At 41.0% G+C, this 18,190-nt stretch overlaps 3 protein-coding genes across 3 annotated transcripts; 2 read left to right on the top strand and 1 right to left on the bottom strand.

Moving 5' to 3' along the window:
• Positions 1 to 212: 212 nt before the first annotated feature.
• On the top strand, positions 213 to 3,721 carry LOC306743146 (glucose-6-phosphate 1-dehydrogenase-like; the record flags this gene model as incomplete). The annotated part of the gene is made up of 12 exons (XM_079225634.1): positions 213 to 341; positions 825 to 862; positions 988 to 1,096; positions 1,181 to 1,398; positions 1,477 to 1,635; positions 1,791 to 1,916; positions 2,022 to 2,115; positions 2,212 to 2,398; positions 2,521 to 2,756; positions 3,227 to 3,303; positions 3,400 to 3,492; positions 3,589 to 3,721. The coding sequence occupies 12 exons, from the start codon at positions 213 to 215 to the stop codon at positions 3,677 to 3,679; spliced, it is 1,557 nt and encodes a 518-aa protein (XP_079081760.1). The 3' UTR covers positions 3,680 to 3,721.
• Positions 3,722 to 7,166: 3,445 nt separating this feature from the next.
• On the bottom strand, positions 7,167 to 13,574 carry LOC306743267 (ceramide kinase). The gene is made up of 13 exons (XM_079225772.1): positions 13,206 to 13,574; positions 11,821 to 11,916; positions 11,454 to 11,591; positions 11,249 to 11,377; positions 11,088 to 11,151; positions 10,816 to 10,961; positions 10,657 to 10,731; positions 10,391 to 10,543; positions 10,018 to 10,123; positions 8,911 to 9,014; positions 8,250 to 8,446; positions 7,851 to 8,167; positions 7,167 to 7,640 (listed from the first exon to the last, which is right to left on the bottom strand). Exons 1-13 carry the CDS (start codon positions 13,330 to 13,332, stop codon positions 7,532 to 7,534), a joined length of 1,761 nt encoding a protein of 586 aa, XP_079081898.1. The 5' UTR covers positions 13,333 to 13,574; the 3' UTR covers positions 7,167 to 7,531.
• A 1,613-nt stretch (positions 13,575 to 15,187) lies between these two features.
• naa10 (N-alpha-acetyltransferase 10, NatA catalytic subuni) lies at positions 15,188 to 17,929 on the top strand. The gene is made up of 8 exons (XM_079225620.1): positions 15,188 to 15,340; positions 15,496 to 15,594; positions 15,695 to 15,753; positions 15,849 to 15,894; positions 16,013 to 16,128; positions 16,263 to 16,307; positions 16,972 to 17,058; positions 17,160 to 17,929. The coding sequence occupies exons 1-8, from the start codon at positions 15,320 to 15,322 to the stop codon at positions 17,347 to 17,349; spliced, it is 663 nt and encodes a 220-aa protein (XP_079081746.1). The 5' UTR covers positions 15,188 to 15,319; the 3' UTR covers positions 17,350 to 17,929.
• Positions 17,930 to 18,190: the final 261 nt, after the last annotated feature.

Here is an 18,190-nt window from a genome sequence, read left to right as displayed (position 1 = left end):
CCTGCTGACCTGCAGGGCAGAGGTCATACATACATTACAAAGCATGAGGGAGTGGCCACGCTATGACGTTATTTCTGTCCAACAATAGGTGGCAGCATTAACTTGCTGAGTGTTTCTGCAAGGCAAGGATGACCATTGTAATTTCACCATGCTGTGTGTCACGTAGCCATAGGGCAGTGAGAATTGCCACTATTCGGACTGACTGAGAGCAGATGGGCCAGAAGATGAGCTCTGAGCCTTTGACTCGCTCTGAGGTGTTTGGACAGCTCAGGAGGGAGCTCTATGGAGAGGAGCAGTCCAGTCATTCCAACGCGCACATATTCATCATCCTGGGAGCTTCTGTAAGTACAAGCTCTGAACAGACATATAAACAATAACCACTGTTTCCCTCTATTCCAAAATTAACACGCAATTTTCCTTGAACGCAATTCAACAAAGACCTGTAGAAATGTTCAGATTCCAGTGAAGGAGCCCATGTTAATGGAAATGTGCTGCATCTACTGTTTTCTTTGTCGAGCAAAGAAGGGGATATGTATGTAGAAAAAACATTTAGTCAGACTGTTTTTTACATTTTAAATCTAGTTGTTCATATCTATCGTCTTTGTTTGTTTAGCCCGTATTTGTTGAAACCAGTGATCTATTTAAATTTTACTTGAAGTTTGAGTCCAGCAAAAAGGGTGTGTTCAAAGTTCTTCTATTACGCAACTGATTCACCGACTCTACCCTACTTACGGTTTACCTAATCTTTGGACTCCTGATTGATTCTCAGTGATTATCAGTAAGAGTTCACGATCACCATTTTTGTATTTATATATTTTGCACAGGGGGATCTTGCTAAAAAGAAGATCTATCCAACTTTATGGTGAGTAAATCATTGCTTCTCTAACACCCAGTGCACTTTAAAGTTGTTTGGCCACTCTGTATTATAGGGAGTTAGACCCTTGGCCCCTGTTATGCATTGCTGCTTTTTGACTGTACCTTCTTTAGGTGGTTATTCAGAGATGGCCTGCTCCCAGACGACACCTATTTTGTTGGTTTTGCCCGGTCAAAGTTGACGGTGGAGGACATCAAGACGGCATGTCTGCCTCATATGGAGGTAGCATCCTATTGGTTATCTGGGACACCATTGGTGATTGGTTGGGGTGTCTTTTCTGTAAACATTATTCTGCATTTCCCTCAGGTCACTGATGAAGACAGTGAGTGTCTCTCAGCCTTCTTCAGTAAGAACTCCTACCTGAGCGGCAGGTATGACGACGACAGCGCTTTCACTCAACTTGACTCTCATCTGTCGTCTCTGCCCAGCGGCGCTGACGCCAACAGACTCTTTTACCTGGCCCTGCCCCCCACCGTCTACCAGCATGTCAGCACAAACATCAGGACCCACTGCATTAGCCACAAGTCAGTGTCTGTTATATGAAGCGATGGTTTACTTGCTATTTGATCACATTTTTCTAATCAGCTGTGTGTGTAAAACAGAGGCTGGAGCAGGGTAATTGTTGAAAAGCCCTTCGGCCGTGACCTTCAGAGCTCAGAGGAGCTGTCAGCCCACCTGTCCTCCCTGTTCACAGAGGACCAGATCTACCGAATAGACCACTACCTGGGCAAAGAGATGGTGCAGAACCTCATGGTGCTCAGGTAGCAAGCTCCGTACACACATTCTCAAGCACCTTTCCACTGTTAAAAACCTAAATGTGGCAGATTTCTGGATCTTCGGAGTACTCATTGCCTTCTTCCTGTGTCACTGGTTTTAAAGGTTTTATTTTAGATGTGTTTTATTCCCTCGCAACCAGGTTTGGAAATCGCATCTTTGGACCCATATGGAACAGGAACAGTGTGGCCTGTGTGGTCCTCACCTTCAAAGAGCCTTTTGGCACTCAGGGCCGCGGAGGATACTTTGATGACTTTGGGATCATTCGGTGAGAGACGGTACATTCATATATAAGTGAAATGAATTTGCACAATGTTTTTGTTACACTAGAGCGTTTACGTACCGTGATTCCTCCTCTTGTTTCTTAATGCAGAGATGTCATGCAGAACCATCTCCTCCAGATGCTCTGTTTGGTCGCCATGGAGAAACCTGCTTCTACCAGCCCAGATGACGTGAGGGATGAGAAGGTAACGCCACTAATTTAAACAATTTATGCATGTGTTCGCTCTGAAATACCAGAGCGTCTGTGTCATTGCAGTCCTGTCATTATTGGTGTGCTGCAGGTGAAGGTGTTGAAGTGTATAACTCCGGTTGCTGGATCAGATGTGGTGCTTGGCCAGTATGTAGGGAACCCTAAGGGCGAGGGCCACTCCAAGCTGGGTTACCTTGATGACCCAACCATACCAGAAGGCTCCTGCACGCCGACTTTTGCCACGGTTGTGCTTTATGTCCGGAATGAAAGATGGGATGGTGAGGCAAAACATTTCTTCTCTTTTGACCTCACTTGTCTCAGTCTGCTCTGTATGACATTCCCTCCTGATTTTCTCATATTTTTGCACCCTTCACCATTCATTGTGCCACCTTTCCACCAGGAGTACCTTTCATTCTCCGCTGCGGAAAAGCTTTGAATGAACGAAAGGCAGAAGTGCGCCTGCAGTTCACTGATGTACCAGGAGACATTTTTGGTGAACGCTGTCAGAGGAACGAGCTGGTGGTGCGGGTGCAGCCGGATGAAGCCATTTACCTGAAGATGATGACAAAGAGGCCTGGGGTTTACTTCAGCCCAGAGGAAACTGAGCTGGACCTCACCTACAGGAGCCGATACAAGGTGATACTCTAAACTCAAGTGTTTCTTGAATCAAGGGGAATCTCTTTGTGTTATGATATTGGCACTCCATTCTACATATATGTTGGTCAAACTTTATTTGAATAGTCAAATGTTGATCTTCAACTAACTATAATATTCTGTAACTTAATTGTCTTTCGATTTTGAGGTGATATTTGATTGATATGCAATGTCTCACAGTGCTATTGATAGTTAGAATAAACTCAAAATATGGTGTTGGTGTAGAGAGGCACCAAACAGATTGAAAAAAGTTGGCCACCTCATGGTTGAATACTATTGTCTAATGTATTAAATAATATATTACCATTTCTATAATATCCTATCCAGAGAAACTGGTGTTGTTTTGAAGAGAGTTTCTCTATAGTGGATGTTTTCTTGTTTCTTTAGCTTGAATTAAGAATGACTGAACTTGAACATTCACTCTCGTCCTTTACATCTGCCACCTTTTCTAGAACGTGAAGCTCCCAGATGCGTACGAGAGGCTGATACTGGATGTCTTCTGTGGAAATCAGATGCACTTTGTTCGCAGGTTGGTTGCACCATTTTCTGTCACAGTTTATTATAGGTATTATATTTTTGTGTGGTATTTTGTTTTTGACTTGAAGTGCTCTTCTGTCTGTCCCAGTGATGAGTTGCGGGAGGCCTGGAGGATCTTCACCCCCCTCCTCCACCAAATAGAGGGAGAGAAGACACCCCCAATCCCTTACACATATGGAAGGTACAATGTGTGTATTATGAGACAGAAACAAATACATGATACACATTTTGCCTTTCAGTGATCACATCTCTTCCTCTTTTCTTTGTGCGTCCACAGTCGTGGTCCGAACGAGGCGGATGACCTTGTGAAGAGGGTGGGATTCCGCTATGAGGGAAAATACAAGTGGGTGAAGCCCCACACAACATGATTCAGACACACATTCATGAACACACACACACACACACGCACGCACACACACGCACGCACGCACGCACGCACGCGCGCGCGCGCATTTCCAAACAATAAAGTTTACTGCAATCTTTCACTGCTGTCAGTTGTTTAATTTTGTCTGCACTGCATTGTATCCCTGATCTGACATTAATGAATGTGGAAATAACAATAACTGCAGTAGTCTGATTTTGAGTGTTCAACTGTACATTTTAAACTTCATTTCTTTCTGATGGGGGGCAATGCCCGTCAGTGACACAAGTATTGAATATGTGTCATAGTTTGCTGGCACATACATGTTATTGATTAGAGTATCTAACTAGCTAGCTGTGACTCGTTTTCTAACTAGCAAGCTAGCAAACTCGTCACTAACTAGAGGTCCTGAGACAAGCACACGCCACCTCAGCTGTAAGCAGACCAATCCAGGTGATAGCTAGATACTCATAATCAATAATATGTATGTGCCAGCAAACTATAAAACATACTCAACACTCGTGCCACTGATGGGCATCGCCTCAGTCCCATCACCTGGCCGGCGTTCTTTCTATCCTTCCTGTTTTAATAATTGGCCATATGATTGTTTATTTATGTCTGAAGGATCAATATTTACACTTAGGGTCATTTCAATGTTAACCCTCTATGGCATACTGTTGCCCTCAACCACATTTTTGGACCTTACACTGCCCCTTTAATTTTTTTTAATTAAAAACAATGTTTATAATGTCACCAGATATGTCTGTGTCCAATCAAATGAGGGCCCAAAGTGGGTGTGACCTTTTATCTTGGGGTGAAGCCTTCTTTTCAGGCTGCCAAGCTGTATGGGACACAGTGCCACAAATCAGTGAGATAAATCTAACTTTTTAAGCTGTTTAAATTGAAATAATTTCCTAAAAAAAATGTTTTACATGTGCATGACTATGTCAAGAAGTATCTTTGATAGTTTAAGTACTTATTGTATTAATATTTCTTTACTAAAATTGTGTTTTCTGGTTCGTTGCCTCAGGGCAACACTGCGCAGTTAGACCACTTTTGTTCAGGCTATCATACTGTAGTGTGGAGATGTGAACACAATCACACACATTAAACACAATCACACACTGAACACAATCACGCACACACTAAACACAATCACACACACACAGAACACAATCACACACAGAACACAATCACACACACTGAACACAATCGCACACACACTGAACACAATCACACACACACACTGAACACAAGCACACACAAAACACAATCACACACACACTGAACACAATCACAAACACACACACTGAACACAAACACACACTGGACACAATCACAAACACACACACTGAACACAAACACACACACTGAACACAATCGCACACACACTGAACACAATCGCACACACTGAACACAATCACACACACACTGAACACAATCACACACACACTGAACACAATCGCACACACTAAACATGATCACACACACTAAACATGATCACACACACTAAACACAATCACACACACTGAACACAATCGCACACACACTGAACACAATCGCACACACTGAACACAATCACACACACACTGAACACAATCGCACACACTAAACACAATCACACACACACTGAACACAATCACAAACACACACACTGAACACAAACACACACTGGACACAATCACAAACACACACACTGAACACAAACACACACACTGAACACAATCACACACACACTGAACACAATCGCACACACTGAACACAATCACACACACATTGAACACAATCACACACACACTGAACACGATCGCACACACTAAACACGATCACACACACTAAACACAATCACACACACTAAACACAATCACACACACTAAACACAATCACACACACTGAACACAATCGCACACACACTGAACACAATCACAAACACACACACTGAACACAATCACAAACACACACACTGAACACAAACACACACTGAACACAATCGCACACACACTGAACACAATCACGCACACACACTGAACACAAGCACACACAAAACCCAATCACACACAAACTGAACACAATCACAAACACACACACTGAACACAAACTGAACACAATCACAAACACACACTGAACACAATCACACACACAGAACACAATCGCACACATTGAACACAATCACACACTGTACACAATCGGACACACTAAACACAATCACACACACACTGAACACAACCACACACTGAACACAATCGCAATCGCAAACACACACACTGAACACAAACACACACACTGAACACAATCACACACACAGAACACAATCGCACACACTGAACACAATCACACACTGAACACAATCAGACACACTAAACACGATCACACACACACTGAACACAATCACACACACACACTGAACACAGTCACACTGAACACAATCACACACATTAAACACAATCACACACACTGAACACAATCACACACACTAAAGACAATCACACACACAGAACACAATCACACACACTGAACACAAGCACATACACACACACACACACACACACTGAACACAAGCACACACATACTGAACACACACGCACACTGAGCACACACACACACACGCACATGTTCTGTATGTGGATTTTGTACATACAGCGCTGGTAATTTAATTTCTTTGTTTGATATTTTCTAATTGTCATTGTTTGGATTGTCAAAATTAACTATTTCTAAATGCATACATTGCTTGTTTGACTTATTCCACTTATTATATTTACAAGAGAAAACCTTGGTGTTTCAGTACCCTCGTAGCACAGTGTTGCCCTGAGGCAACAAACCCAAATTTAGTTGGGGGGTTGGAGGGGGCATACATTTTATGATTGATATTGTATCAGGGAGCCCCAAGTTCCTCAAAAATGGGATGAAATATTTTTTACCCCCCAAATTAAAAAGTCATGCCATATAGGGTTAAGAATATAAACCTGTTCTCTGCTATCAGCAGGCCCGTGTTTACAGTCATCACTACACCACGATGACACTGAACGCCACATACAATTTACGCTTGGCCTGTTGATCTGGTTAGGTGACTCTGAATAAATGTTTACTGTAAATGCTTCAGGTAATAATAACTTTCAGGTAGGTGCTTTAAGCTAATTTCAAATCACATTTTTAAATGCTTAATTATGTTTGTAATGTTGAATCTGTCACAATGCATACATGATTTACTTTTAAATTTGATCTCAACAACCTCTTCTCTGGAACAATTATTTGTTCTTTCATGTGTTATTTGATGTTGTACTGTACAATTACTGTATGCCATAATCATATTATGATCCTTCAGTATGGTAAGTGATGTTGACATTAAAAGTAGTTTGGGATCACACACAAAAATGGTTCCTACAGCACAATTATGTATGTACAAGCTGTTGTTCCTCTGACTACGTTTCAAATGTACACTAATGTTGACAACAATAAAGTACAAAATGAGTCAGGTCAGTCTTTTTATTGACTTTTTATTGACTTTAGGTGTTTACCCGTGATTTTATTCTGTGGAAGCTCAAGTAAAAATAAATAAAATTCCCAAAGATTGCATACAAACACTGTATATCAGAAAAATCTGCACTACAGATAAGTCATCATTTAGCAAGTCTTTTAATAGTGTTTTAAGTAGAAGAGTTCAACAAACACACACTCATTTTGGAATAATACTTGTTTCCTTATTGCAATGAGAAAATATGTAAAAGTACCTGAAATATTAGGAACTCTTTGGCCATGACAGACTGCAAGGCTGTTTCAGTAAATTCACAAACTAGCCTTGCCTAATATGTCCTTTGTCATATATCCCTCATCTTTCAACATTTAGGTGAGACTATTTGTGTCAGGTGATGTATCCCCTTTCACACTTGTCATTTTCGTCGCTGCAGTTGTGCACGGCTGCTCCATCCTCGATACCCCTGGCATACAGACGCACCAGCTGGCCATGTACCCTGAGAGAAGTGAACAGAGTTAAAAAAAACTGTGCTGCTAATTAAAGAAATATTCATCTTTGCCACCTGGCCAATATTTTGTTTTGTTTTCTGTTGGTAAATGACTGAGCTGAGTTGCAATCAAATTAGAACCTGACATTCAGTAAGAGGACAATACGGTAAATGTGAGAATACACTAATCAACACGTAGATGGTTGAACTCTCTTTTACCTGCTGAGAATTTCTGTGGAGGGTAGAATCTCTCCGTCACAGTTCCACACTGACACAGCAGGAGCTTTGCTGCAGCACAGACCACACAAGAAGGGGGTCGTTGTTTTCTGATCACTTGTCATTTCTCGTCCTGTATCTCTCTCTGTCAGGTGCAGCTGAGATCCACTCCTGCTTACAGTCTCAATGTAGTCCCTCTCTTCTTCATCCATCCCACCACTCAACCCTCCGATCTCTTCATACACTTCATCCTCTTTGTCGGGGGGGAGAGAGAAACGGACGGCTTTCACGCGGTGCACCTCCACAAACGGCAGGTCAAACTAAAAGAAGTGGCAGAGTTTGGGGTCAAGCCGTGTTGAAACTTGCCAGCCCAGCTTCAATGTAATGTGAAAGTGCTCCTACCTGGTCCTGTGTGCTGGTGTGTCTGTAGAGGAACTTGAGGAATCCCAGCGGATGAGTGTCCCACACCAGGATGAGGTCCCCTGTTCCGTCTGCGAGGTGAGCAGAGGGAGAGAGGCCCAGAGGACTCTTGGGACACGAGCTGGACATACAAGTGAGAGACACACACCTGAACCGGCCCTCCACACTCACCCACTCACCTGGACAGGCACAAAAAGAAAAATGTGATGCTCCATTCAAAGAAATCCCTATTGTACCTCACTTATGATTCTTAAAGGATCATACTGCTGCTTTTGCATGTTTTCACCCATCATGCACACTTTACTACACTTTCCTAGATTTACTTTTTAGGCGACCGCTGGTTTGAGTTAGTGTTGCTGTGATTGTTTGGTCATTGACAATATTTAGTTGCAAAACTTTTTTTGTTATCACTTTTCAACATTTGGCTTCTTTTCTTGTGAACTGGATTATGCTGTGTAGAAGATGGATACTGGATAATGTCACCTCTCCAATCCTCTTTTGTTTCAAATAAAACAATCTTGCAATTAGCTTCAGTTAACCAAGAGTTAACACGCCAAAAAGGCTGCTTTAAAGTGTACATGATTTCTGCTAAATGGGCTTAAATATACAAGTACAGGACTTTCATGTCTGTCTGTGTTATTACCTTCTGAGTCACTACTGAACTGGCTGAAGTGGGAGCTGTACAAGGAGCCTGGATCTGAAGAGTGGGAGAAAAGTCTTTCTGTGCTTCGGGAGCACACACTGCACCTAAACGCACACATGCACACACGCACACACGCAACACAAATACTTTTCACTCTGCTTGAAGGTCTGAGAAAAAACAAGCTCCTTAACCTTGACACCCATTCATAAGAGCGTCATAAACCTCTTGCTGACAGCCAGAGGCAGCTGCCTCAGACAAAGACTGAGGCACTGTACACTCTAACAAGAGACAGAGGCTCTCCTTTCATCTAGATCAAGTTCCTCCTGCCATAGTTTCTACCCTCCTTAAGGTGCACCCAACACCTGAGTCCCTGCTGCAGGTGGTAGCAGTTACGATGTCTCAAGCAATGCATTTGAACCATTTCACTGGTGCCTTAATAATAATGACACTTTCTCTGTTTCTCATTAACGTGGGTTAAGGTCTACAAGGTTAAAGTCACTCTCGTCCTTACAAAGAGAGAGAGGACTCACAGAAAGGCTGGGAGTATGATTAGAAATAAAAACATGTAACAGGCTTTCATCATTTCTGGAAGTTCACACGTTCTTATGGGCTTCTTTCATTTCATCTTCATAAATCTTGATATCCAAAAGGAGCCACTTATAAGAGTTAACCAACTGGGAGTCATGGAAAGACACAAAAACAATATTGTGTTTTTTTTTTTTACATGAAGTTTGTTTCATCTCACATAGCTCAGTGACAGTAGCATAATAACAGAAACTAATGTAGCGAACAGTGATCCTCAATTCATAAAGTCACCGCTGTGATACAGGAAGAGAACAGAAAAAAAACACATGCAAAAAGTAAATACTATACTTGACAAACAACCTTAGTATGTAAATAGATAACACTCCCACGATCCCAGATAGTGATTGTGTGAATGTTTGAATGTGTTAAATCACCTCCACATCACTAGAGTATAATCTTTTCTACACACTGTGATTTTCTTGCCTTTCCTTTTTTTAAAGTTTGTTTTGTGTTTATTATTATTTATTACAATGTGTATACACCCTTCTTTGTGTAAGATATTGTCAGTAGTTGGTGTTTTACCCTGAGAGGCAGCGTGTTCTATCTCTTGGGCTGGAGAGCAGCGGGTCTGCTGGTAGATACTGAACTATGCCTGCATAGCTTCTGTTGCTCAGGTACACCATTGTGCCTGGAAAAGGGAGAGCATTGGGGTTAGCAAAAATGCAATACACTTTAAAGAAGAGCATATGCAGAGAATGTGGTTTTGTGACATGTTTTTAAAAAAAGAGCGTGTGCATCACATGAAGTGCTTTCATCTTAGTCATAGCGCTATTAGTGACAGGTTCCTGATGAATGTTCAACATTCAGCTGAAAATAGATTCAGAGAATCCAAAAGCATCTCATGTATCTCAGCATGCAGTCATTTCTGTTCTCTAAATGAATCATCAGTCCACACCTGAATAGTCATATCGGAGAGGTCCCATCCAGCGGTGCTTTTCACTCTCAGCCAGTACGTCCCCGTAGAAGCCATAACCCAACAGAGACACGGAGTAGCGTACCAGAGCAGTGGCATGATGCACTGAACACACATCCAAAGGCTGAGAGTCTCCTGCAAGGTATTGTGGGATATAAGAAGGGACATACAAGCTTCACAAATAGTTTGGGTACTTTTAAGTATTCCATATTTTTTAAAGAGTCAATTATTCTAATCAAACTCCTCACCAATGATGATATGCAAAGCGGAAGTAACAGGGTCGATCACTCCAACTGTTGCATAACACACACAGTCTGTAGATCCTACATTAGATAAAAGAGAAGACGATGAGTGTGCCACTGCTCTACCTCCATTTGTTTATGAATTCCTAATATCAGTGTCCTTACCTGCAGGGATGATGCCGATATGGAGCGGGCAAGGCTGTAATGTGACATTGGGATCATTCTCACAAAGGCCTGCCTCTTGTTGTGTCCGCCCAATCAAACCGTGAAGTATTTCGCTGAACATGCCATCCCCACCCACACACACCACACTGTTGTAAACAAACACAAGAGTTCTGTTGTGAGAGCACCTCCCAGAGAGTTTAGCTGTTATTATGCTCTCATACCACAGTGTTTACACTGTGGTATGAGAGCATGGTGGTGCTGGTGGTTCTTACCCATCAAAGCCTGTCAGGTCTTTCTTCAGGAGGTGGTCTCTGGCCTGGTTCGCCCGCTCAGTCACTAAAAAATAAACGTTAGAGTAACATGCAGACTGCCAGTCCTTTTCATTCATTATTTCTTAAATCAAGTTGAGGTTAACTATTTTGTTGTCCCTTACCTATTACATGAGAAGTGATACCAGCTAGTTCAAACAGAGGGGCCACCAGAGAATGGTAGATCTTTCTTCCTTTCTTCTTCCCTCCAAATGGGTTGATAAATACCAACAGCCTGTTTGGACGCAGCGGACCTGAAACATACATTTGGAATATTACAGATTGTTGAGAACCAGTGGACTCTGAAGAATTTGATCCATCCATCCATACTGTGAGTTTTTAGAGCCGCTCTTAGGTGTTTTGTCCATTGGTCTCTGAGCACTCGACTGAGGCAGCTGAACTGGGTCCGGCCCAGTGTCCACAGTAACCCATAACAGCTCCCACTGCTGCTGCGCTTCACGTAGAAAACTGGAGGTAAATGATAGATAAGGGGAAACAAAACCATGCTGTCAAAGCACTATATCAGGCATACATTTTACTAAACTGTAAAGCTAGTGTGCTGTGCACTTGTATGCAAATTATGCAGGTTCTGACATAGTTTTAAACTCAGTGGCAAAAGATGAGTAATGTTTCAGACTGTTGAGCAGACTGTGGCCTTGGTATTTGTGATACCCAAGATTCTCAAAAATGAACCCACCTGTGAAGTGTTTGTCTTTGTCCTCGACTGACTTCTGGGGCAGGATCTCCACGCGGCCCTCCTCCACTCCAACCACCTCTGCCACCGGTACTGAAACTAATCACAGAGACAAATACACACAGCATTAACCTCAGTGGACATACTTCTTTGCACACAATGTATGGGATATTGTAATCACTGGAAAGATCTTCCTCATAGCAGATTATTTAATTTTTCATAGCAGATACCTAGGCATCCCAATTGGCTCTTCCAATGCAAATACTCTTGTCATGTGACATTAAGAAAAGCACAGTTGTCACTAATGAAATTGATGATGACAGATGCTTCAGTTTCAGGGTTCTGATATGGTGCATGCTGACTCACTGGCACACCTATAAAGAGCAGCAGCAGCGTCCATATTATTAGTTACACCTATTGATAATATTTGGGCTATAAACAACGGCTTATGTTTTACACTTTGACTGTGGAACTGAGATGAGGATGATGCAGCTTGTGTGTAGCCTATACAACATCATTATGTCTTCTTTGGGTCAATATTTTTCAATTTAATTCAATGTGGCTTTAGTGGCATGGAAGTTTAAAAAAATGTTGCCAAAGCATAACATCATGTATTTTAATAAAAAGTATTCCATAATATTAACACAACATCAACATAACATTGTGATTGTTATTTTAAGAATATATATATATATATATATATATATATATATATATATATATATAAATATATATATATATATATATATATATATATATATATATATATATATATATATATATATATATATATATATTCAACACGTCAGTATGTGTTTAAAAAAAAGTGTGGCTTTAAATATGTCTTTAAAAGGCGACATTCAATGGTTTTCTGTGCAGGAACAACAGATTCCAGAGTGCATTTCTTTCTGTGTTGTACATGTATGTGACAGCAGCATGTCGAGCAGAGGTATTTTGGTGGAGTGAAAATATGCCAGGATGTGTGTGAGTAATCAACAGACAGTGCTTTAGTCCAGTGGCTCAGTTGATCGTGCTGTTTAACTTGTTTTTCACGTTTTCTGGTAGCAGCTTTGGGTTGAATCAAACCCTCCCTGTAATTGCTCAAAATGACATGTAAGGTGTAACCCACATTGTTTTACTCATGGTGTTTCCTAAGCTACTTCTACAGAATACACGCTGTTTGTTTGCCATCATCAAGTTATGCCTGTTCCCAGCAGACAGGAAACGGCTTGTGGCTTTTAACAAGTGTTACACAGCAGCAACGCTAGCGCTGAGGTATTCCCCCGAGTGCGCATAGAGACGATTAATATGTTCAGATAGTATCCTCTGGTCTCTATGGCGCGATGTTAAAGATCGACTGATGCTTTGGACACTAAAGAGCCACTTACTTGTTTTCTGTTCCCGATTTTTCTTATCGATCTCGGTCCACTTGAAATGCCAGCCCGTCAGGACCGCCCGGTACCTTTTATTCCCGACCCACAAACTTGACTCCAGCCTCAGATCTGTCTCCTCCATCCGGAAAAGCGCTTTTCATCCGCAGCGTCGCTCTTTACAGTTTCTCAGGAAACTTTTATAATCATATTTTACAGTCGTAACTTTTGCATTTCTGAAATAAAAAGAGCAGCAGGTCGACAATCTGGTCTCGCCATCAGTCAAACACCCACTGGAGTCCTTCGGTCGTCTGAAATCAGAAAGTGTTCATCTTCCTCTGAATTAATTCGAAAATGTTTTTTTCTCAAGACACGTTTTGGCCCTGATTCCTGTGAAATGTTGACGACTCCGCTGTCACACGGGTGTTATTCTAAAAATATTCGTTTCCTCTTCAGTCCCTCCCTTGTGACACCTGCTCGATTTGCATGTTGCACCGCCGATTGGATGCCAGTTTACGTTACTGAAGTATGAACAATGTGCCAGTTATTGTGAGTGTTGATATAATGTAGTTATTTTGTACAGCAATACAAGTAACTGTATGGCTGAAAGAAGGATTTAATCTGGTAAATTAGATGCAGTAAAATACCAGATTAATAGTAAGCAAGTAAAGTGAAATTACAAGTTAATTTATAAAAAGCGAATGCAATTCTTTCAGGGAAAATGTAAAACTTTGTAAAATTATTATTATTATTACACTTTTGAGCAGTTTACTGGACAAGCAGGCCAAAATGATGATTCAGTTGTTTCTCAATTTAGCAATTATAAAGCTGCTATAGATGTTATAAAAGTGTCCACGTGACATTCAATCAGTAAGTGAAACATATAGGAACAAGACAAAGAAGAAAATAAACCGAGGAGGTACATCTACAATGCTAACCTGTAATCAAAGGTTATTTTCAAAAATAAATGGATGAGGAACCAACATCTATTTGAATAACTTTGCATATTTAGATGTATGTTGTTAAGCATAAATATATTTATGATAGCATATTCTCTAAGACTTTGTAGTTTATAGTACCAACCATGGCCAGATTGACTCACTACGAGGTCTCTTGGGTAAAAACATTATATGGGCCCTTATTGACTTCATCGAGACACAACATGCCTTTTATCCCTCTGGCCCCAAATATCTCTATAGGACATACAGAGACAGGCAGATGGGGTCACACATCTTTAATATGCAAGATGAAAAGGCTGGATCTCCACTATCAAGCCTTACCTATTTGAAGGCTGATTAATTATCACATGCCATGTCATTGAATGGTCAGCATTCAGAGACCAGAAAGACTTATTTGAATATGAACTTGAGAATTGTCATGGCTTATTCCCCAAGTACTTGTGACTATAAGACGTATGCAACTCTGTTTCTAAATCAAAGCAAATACCTGTTATATCAATTTTATATTGACATGATTGGGGGCTCCAGGGCAAATATGTGCCAACTCCCATCCCTGTGCAGTGTGTACCCTGACCCCTCAATTTTCCCACTACAGACTACTAAACAGACTCAGATGGCAGCTTCATTTAAAGGCCTAGAGAGACTGGTGCATTGAAATGAATGCAAATTACGAACACAAGATTCCAACAGGGCCACAAGACCAGGTAATACAATGTAACCCATTTAGTTTATATTATACTTTCGTGGCGCAAAGCACATAATGCAGCTTGGGTTTTGGGGGGCCCTGGGGATCCGGGGGCCCCCTTTACGTTAGTTTGACGTTTAAATGTATGTAAAGTTTACGACTATAATACACATTGTATTAACCGGCTTTTTGTCGACGTGAGGGAATTCTTCAAAATAAAATGGATTCATGCCATATTATCGTGCCTCGCGCAAATGTTACAACTTTTATTTTGAAGTCCCGGCGCACGGTGCAACCGGAAGTGTGCGACCTTATTGTGGCACGCTCTTTCCTCCCCTCCCTTCTTTGCTAGCAAGTCGTGTTAGCTAGTTAGCGAAGACGAGCTCTTTAAACCTTTGTAGTATTATTATTATGAATTGATTGATCCGCGTGACGTTAGTTTATTTTAACTCTGTCTCCACAGTCCAGATAAAAAGCCAACGAACACAATGAACATCCGAAACGCGAGGGTAAGTGTGCTGAAATCCTCGCGACAGCCATGCTGTTTTTACTGACTGCTAGCTTAGCTAGTTGTTACAGCCTGCTCGCTAGCTGTCCACATATCGCCGACTAAGGGCGAAGCATTGTGTCACGCATCTTTCTGACTGTTTTGTTTTGTTTTCAGCCGGAGGACCTTATGAATATGCAGCACTGCAACCTGCTGTGTCTTCCAGAAAACTACCAGATGAAATACTATTTCTATCACGGATTGTCCTGGCCTCAGGTGATTAGCTAACTGTGCAGTTTTTCTTTTTCTTCTGACATCCTGACAGTGTGTATGTTTGACTCTCATTTTCTTTTATTTTCTTTTTTTCTCGTTTTAGCTCTCATACATTGCAGAGGACGAAAATGGCAAAATTGTGGGATATGTGCTGGCAAAGATGTGAGTCTGAATCTTTGACTATATATGTCTTTATTTAACACCAGTTGCACAAAGGCAATGTTTGATGTGTTCCCTAAACCTTTACTGGACTGTAGGGAGGAGGACCCTGATGATGTACCCCACGGACATATCACATCTCTGGTGAGTGTAAATGAGACTCCCCATACACACACATATCTACAGATATTACATGTTTTATAGTACTGAGATATTTGGCTGTCTTCTCTTGGGCAACAAAACACATATCTTTGTCTTCCAGGCTGTGAAGCGCTCCCACAGACGTCTTGGCCTCGCTCAGAAGCTGATGGATCAAGCCAGCCGGGCCATGATAGAAAACTTCAACGCTAAATATGTCTCACTTCATGTTCGCAAAAGGTATAGTGCACTGTTTGCTCTCTGTGGAGTTGGTTTCTCTTTGGTCTGTTTGGATATGTTATTGTGTGGGTCCCTTGGCTCTGACTGTGTGTCCTGTTCTCAAGGAACTTACCAATCTTTTCTCTCCATTGCAGCAACCGAGCAGCCTTGCACCTGTACTCAAACACACTGAAATTCCAGTAAGTTTATTTCTGTGCCAACATATTTTAGTGTTTTAATTGTAAGGTACAGTATGTACTCTTGTTGTATTGTTACACAGTTAGTATGGTCATAGCCCAGCTTTTTTAGAAACACTCAGGTCATGTGTAGAGCGAGCCAACAAATCCGTCTATTAGCTTATTCTCAGTTTATGAGGATATATGATCAATAATATTCTTTTTTTTTTAACACAGAAGAACAAGGTGTTTTGCTCAGTCTGCTCTTTTCTTGTTGACATTCACATTTTGCAGCTGCCGGCACCACGAACTCTGCACTACTTTTTCTTCATTCATATTGTCAGGGTCATTTAGGAACCAGTTGTCATTGTAGACAATCATAAAGGTTCTTTTAAAAAATGTTGTATTTCCCTCATCACTCCATTATCCGTAGAGCTCCAGACATCAAAAACCAAGTCTCTAAATTGTTTCAATTATTTGGACTTTGAATCCCTTGAATTATATTTCTGTAAATTTAGTTCCCAACATAAAGTATACAATGCCACAAATTACAATTATAGTGGAAAAAACATCCTTCATTAGTTGTATTACTAAAATTAGTAACATTTGAACAAGTTACATCTTGAGCCCAGCCTTTAAATATTAGTTCTGACTGCAACTGATGTGATATATTGTTGCTCCTCCACAGGATTAGTGAGATAGAGCCCAAATACTATGCCGATGGGGAGGATGCCTACGCCATGAAGAGAGACCTGATCCCCGTTGCTGATGAGGTGACTTGCTTTTCTACACTGATATGATTTTCACCAGCTCCTTGTAACCTCAGGATCACGAGCAGATCCTAACTATGAATGTGTTCCGTTTCTGTCTATATGTCCCTAAACTGAGAAAACCCGGAGTGCGTCTATCGGGCCAGGAGGCTCCGTCTGGCCAGAACCCGTCGGGATCCGGTGATCAGGAGAAAGAGAACGAGAGAGACAGCGGAGGAGAGAGCAAAGAGCTGAGTGAAGTCAGCGAGGCAACGGAAAGCACAGATGTTAAAGATTCTTCTTCTGATTCACAATGACGCTGCAGTCCTAGACATTTTAAAATTCATCCCTTGCTTCCTCTTTTTATCCCTATTTGACAATATTTCTGGCTTTACAAACTGACGATCTGCGTCAAAGCCTTTCTGTCACTGGTTTTTCTTAAAGCTTGTTTTCCATTGCAGTGATGAACAAAAAGTCTTGGATAATGACTTGAATCAGGGTGTTACCTAAATGAAACTCGAATGAATAACTGGTCTCAATGTTTTTATTGGATTGCTGTTGTCATTACCAAAAGTTGCCCAAAATTCTGTGAGATTTAGAGAATTTAAAACAATTTGTGCTTTGCAAATTGTCTTAATCTGGTCTCTTAATTATTTAACAGAATAACTGCAAATAAATCTTTCAAATAATATTTTTGTATCACACTTATTTCAATAAGTGATCATAAAGGCAGCGTATTGATTACCTCCAAGTGTCAATACAATACTTTCAAGTGGGTCAATAAAATATCCAAATATATTAAAGTATAGTAAACTTTTCTTCAAAAGCTTACTGATGAATTCACATTATATTACTTATGCTGTGTGAGGTATACATGATCCAAAGTAAAGGTGTTCATTGATGGTGAAAAAGCTGTGTGAGTGACTATTTCCCACTTTGAGTCCTGGTGGCGGCATCAAACAAAGACACTGGCAGACGGTAACCCCCGCACAACCTCCTGCAAAATTCCCATACAACTAAACTGCACTCTCAATTATGTTTTGAGTGAAACATTTTCTCCCAGATTACGGAACAAGTGGTTAACCTTGTACATTGAAACGAAACCAAAAAAAGTGACAAATATTCTTTGTTCGGTTTAGTAATACAACATCATGTTAA

The sequence above is a fragment of the Taurulus bubalis genome (assembly GCF_910589615.1).
Source record: "Taurulus bubalis genome assembly, chromosome: 11".
NCBI lineage: Eukaryota > Metazoa > Chordata > Actinopteri > Perciformes > Cottidae > Taurulus > Taurulus bubalis.
Note: the sequence above shows the minus strand (reverse complement) of the source record. Positions and strands in the feature narration are given on the sequence as shown.

What these genes read in the sequence shown, in the direction of transcription:
- LOC306743267 (XM_079225772.1), bottom strand. Translation starts at nt 13,332, where the DNA reads ATGGAGGAGACAGATCTGAGGCTGGAGTCAAGTTTGTGGGTCGGGAAT. An exon ending in TCTCCGATATGACTATTCAG is followed by an intron (nt 10,124 to 10,390) that starts GTGTGGACTGAT and finishes TCCCTTTTCCAG; the next exon opens with GCACAATGGTGTACCTGAGC. An exon ending in AGAACACGCTGCCTCTCAGG is followed by an intron (nt 9,015 to 10,017) that starts GTAAAACACCAA and finishes GTGTGCGTTTAG; the next exon opens with GTGCAGTGTGTGCTCCCGAA.
- naa10 (XM_079225620.1), top strand. Translation starts at nt 15,320, where the DNA reads ATGAACATCCGAAACGCGAGG. An exon ending in ACGGATTGTCCTGGCCTCAG is followed by an intron (nt 15,595 to 15,694) that starts GTGATTAGCTAA and finishes TTCTCGTTTTAG; the next exon opens with CTCTCATACATTGCAGAGGA. An exon ending in TCACTTCATGTTCGCAAAAG is followed by an intron (nt 16,129 to 16,262) that starts GTATAGTGCACT and finishes TCTCCATTGCAG; the next exon opens with CAACCGAGCAGCCTTGCACC.